The following is a 2,268-nucleotide window of genomic DNA, read 5'->3' as shown; positions in this document are numbered from 1 at the left end:
AAATTCACTTCTAATGAACAGATTGAGACGTTTTTCATCCTCCAGACTCACCAGGAAGAGCACCACGCTGACCCCGATGTAGGCGAACACGATACACATCCAAATCTCGTAGGCAAGAGGGTCCAGAAAGGAGAAGACCCCCGGCTTTGACTTTGTGGGTTTCTTGATCATGATGGAGATTCCCAGAGACATGAAGGGTTTGGTGAAGTCGATCACCTGCTCTCTAACCAGAGTGATGGTCAGCGGCGCCACGGCCATGTCCGCCTTCTGCAGAGGAGCAGCAGAAGGTTAACCTCGTTCACTCCTAAAGCTCTCAGACGGGTTCACTGAGTCACAGAATCAGCATCTGCAGTCCTGTCAGGGCAGGTCATGTGACCCAGATCTCTGTGCTGCTCAAGTTCTTCTGCACTCGACCTGACCTGCAGACTTTATATGTCATGTTGAGGTAAAGATTGCAATAAAAACAGTCGAATGAGTGTTTTGAATTTCCTCTAATCTCTTATTTTTATTGTGTTCAGGAAAGCAGACATTAAATCTCAAACCTCCCATCAAACTTCCAACCGTTTTCCCTAAAATGATTCCACTTTTCTCATTTTAGTTTGAACTTTTCTTAGTCTTTCAGCGGTCGCATCTCTAAAGGTGAATTGTCTCAGTTCTCAGTGAGTAACTGGGCATGTGAGGTGCGTTCAAGAACGCTCTAAACGCGTGTTCTTGAACGTGTGTCTACGGTTTGCACATGGAACAAAAAGGGGAGGAGCTTCTTCTACTTCTGTTTACCAGCGCGTGTACCTACAGCTGGAAGATTCTTGATCAAAGTTCGACCTGGTTTCACTTTTGACGTGTGTTTACGTAGACTTTTACTGTCAGCGTTTGGTTGAACGTTGCTGAGGTCGTTGTGAACGCAGCAGAACACGTTTAAAATCAAAACGGAGCAGACGGTCCTCACCCCGTAAACCAGTTCTCCCACCATGCCGTTCCACATCTTGGATTCCGCGTCTCTGGCTCCATACTTCCCGTCGGACACCAGCTCGAGGCGGTACGCGAAGCCCACGTGTTTGGCGATCTCCGAGGCGAGTTCGGCGCAGTAACCTTCGTATTTGTCGTTTCCCACAAACTGTTCATGGTTCTTCTTCAGCATCATGTAGGGAGCTTCCTGAGGAGACGGAGGATTCAGAGTTCACTTCATGTCAGGTTACTCTTTCTCAGAATGAAGTCACCTCCACATGAGGAACACTAAAACAAAGAGAGGATTCTTAGTAACATTTAGGTCTTAACTTGTTACATTTGTGGATAGCCATTAAAGTTTGGAAACTTTTGAAAGAAAAACATTTTTGATAAACTCTGCAGACAGCCGTGTAAAGAGGACAGTCTGCTGAAGGTAAAGGGATGAATCAAACGAATCCTTCACAGTCGACATGATGACCAGTTTGGAGTCTTGCAGTTCCTGAAGACGATGAACGAGTTTCCTTCCATCTCTGCGTACAGAGCACAGCCTCCCCTTCTGGTGATCAACTTGACTTTTAGGTTCTGGTTGGATTTTCACTGTTTGATCAGGTTGATTAAGCTCCGCCTTCTGGCTTTCATTTGCTACCAGTGGTTTAGTGAATGCTGCTGGTCTCTGTGGAGGCTGCAGCTGCTCAGAGACCACAGACTTGAACCGTAAGATCCTGGAAACGGTGGAATAAAAGGATTCTCATGTTTGGAGTCCGTGTCCTCACACACTTTCACAATAACTGTCTGACCGAGGTCACAACAAACAGTGATGTTCATCTTTAGATTGTAGTGTTAAGATGAAGCCAGTGTGAGTTTGTGCTGTTTTTAGTGTTTTTATTTCTTTGTTTTCCTCTCAGTCTCTCCAGATTCATGTTTGTAATCCTCTCAGCTGATTATATTTCTGTTAAAGACCCACTCTGGTGAAAACCACACTGCTGGACAATCACGTCCTGCAGGAAGTGATGGGATCTTACCAGGATGGTGGTGACCACGTAGGTTTTGTTGAGCAGACCGAAGAACTCCTCCTGCAGAGGCCTGTAGACCGCCGTGTGCACGTAGCCTCTCTTCTCTGTCCACTGTCCGATCTGAGTCCAGAGTTCACAAAACATTTCTGTCAGTATTCATGCAGAGAAAAGTTCAAACCAACAAGTTCAACTGAATCTGAAAACTGTTGTGGATATTTGACACTTTTCTTTGCTTGTCTGTCCTTGAGACTCCATGGATTATTATGGGATGTAACGGCAGATCAGAGGACCGAAGCTCCATGAATGACAC

The 2,268-nt window shown here is 45.8% G+C and overlaps 1 protein-coding gene and 1 long non-coding RNA gene across 3 annotated transcripts in view; one reads left to right on the top strand and one right to left on the bottom strand.

The window, feature by feature from the left end:
• LOC112141341 (glutamate receptor 1) overlaps positions 1 to 2,268 on the bottom strand; it is a 52,211-nt gene that overhangs the window by 24,653 nt on the left and 25,290 nt on the right. The window contains exons 9-11 of the mRNA XM_024264457.2: positions 1,968 to 2,078; positions 947 to 1,153; positions 52 to 267 (exon numbers count right to left, since the gene is read on the bottom strand). Of these exons, the coding sequence (XP_024120225.1) occupies positions 52 to 267; positions 947 to 1,153; positions 1,968 to 2,078 (534 nt within the window). The remainder of the gene's footprint in view (positions 1 to 51; positions 268 to 946; positions 1,154 to 1,967; positions 2,079 to 2,268) is intronic.
• The window catches only part of LOC118599625, a 19,156-nt gene that overhangs the window by 8,682 nt on the left and 8,206 nt on the right, over positions 1 to 2,268 (top strand). The window lies entirely within an intron of this gene.

This window comes from Oryzias melastigma, linkage group LG14 (assembly GCF_002922805.2).
Source record: "Oryzias melastigma strain HK-1 linkage group LG14, ASM292280v2, whole genome shotgun sequence".
Taxonomy (NCBI): Eukaryota; Metazoa; Chordata; class Actinopteri; order Beloniformes; family Adrianichthyidae; genus Oryzias; species Oryzias melastigma.
The sequence above is the reverse complement of the archived record's forward strand: the minus strand, read 5'-3'. Positions and strand labels throughout refer to the sequence as shown.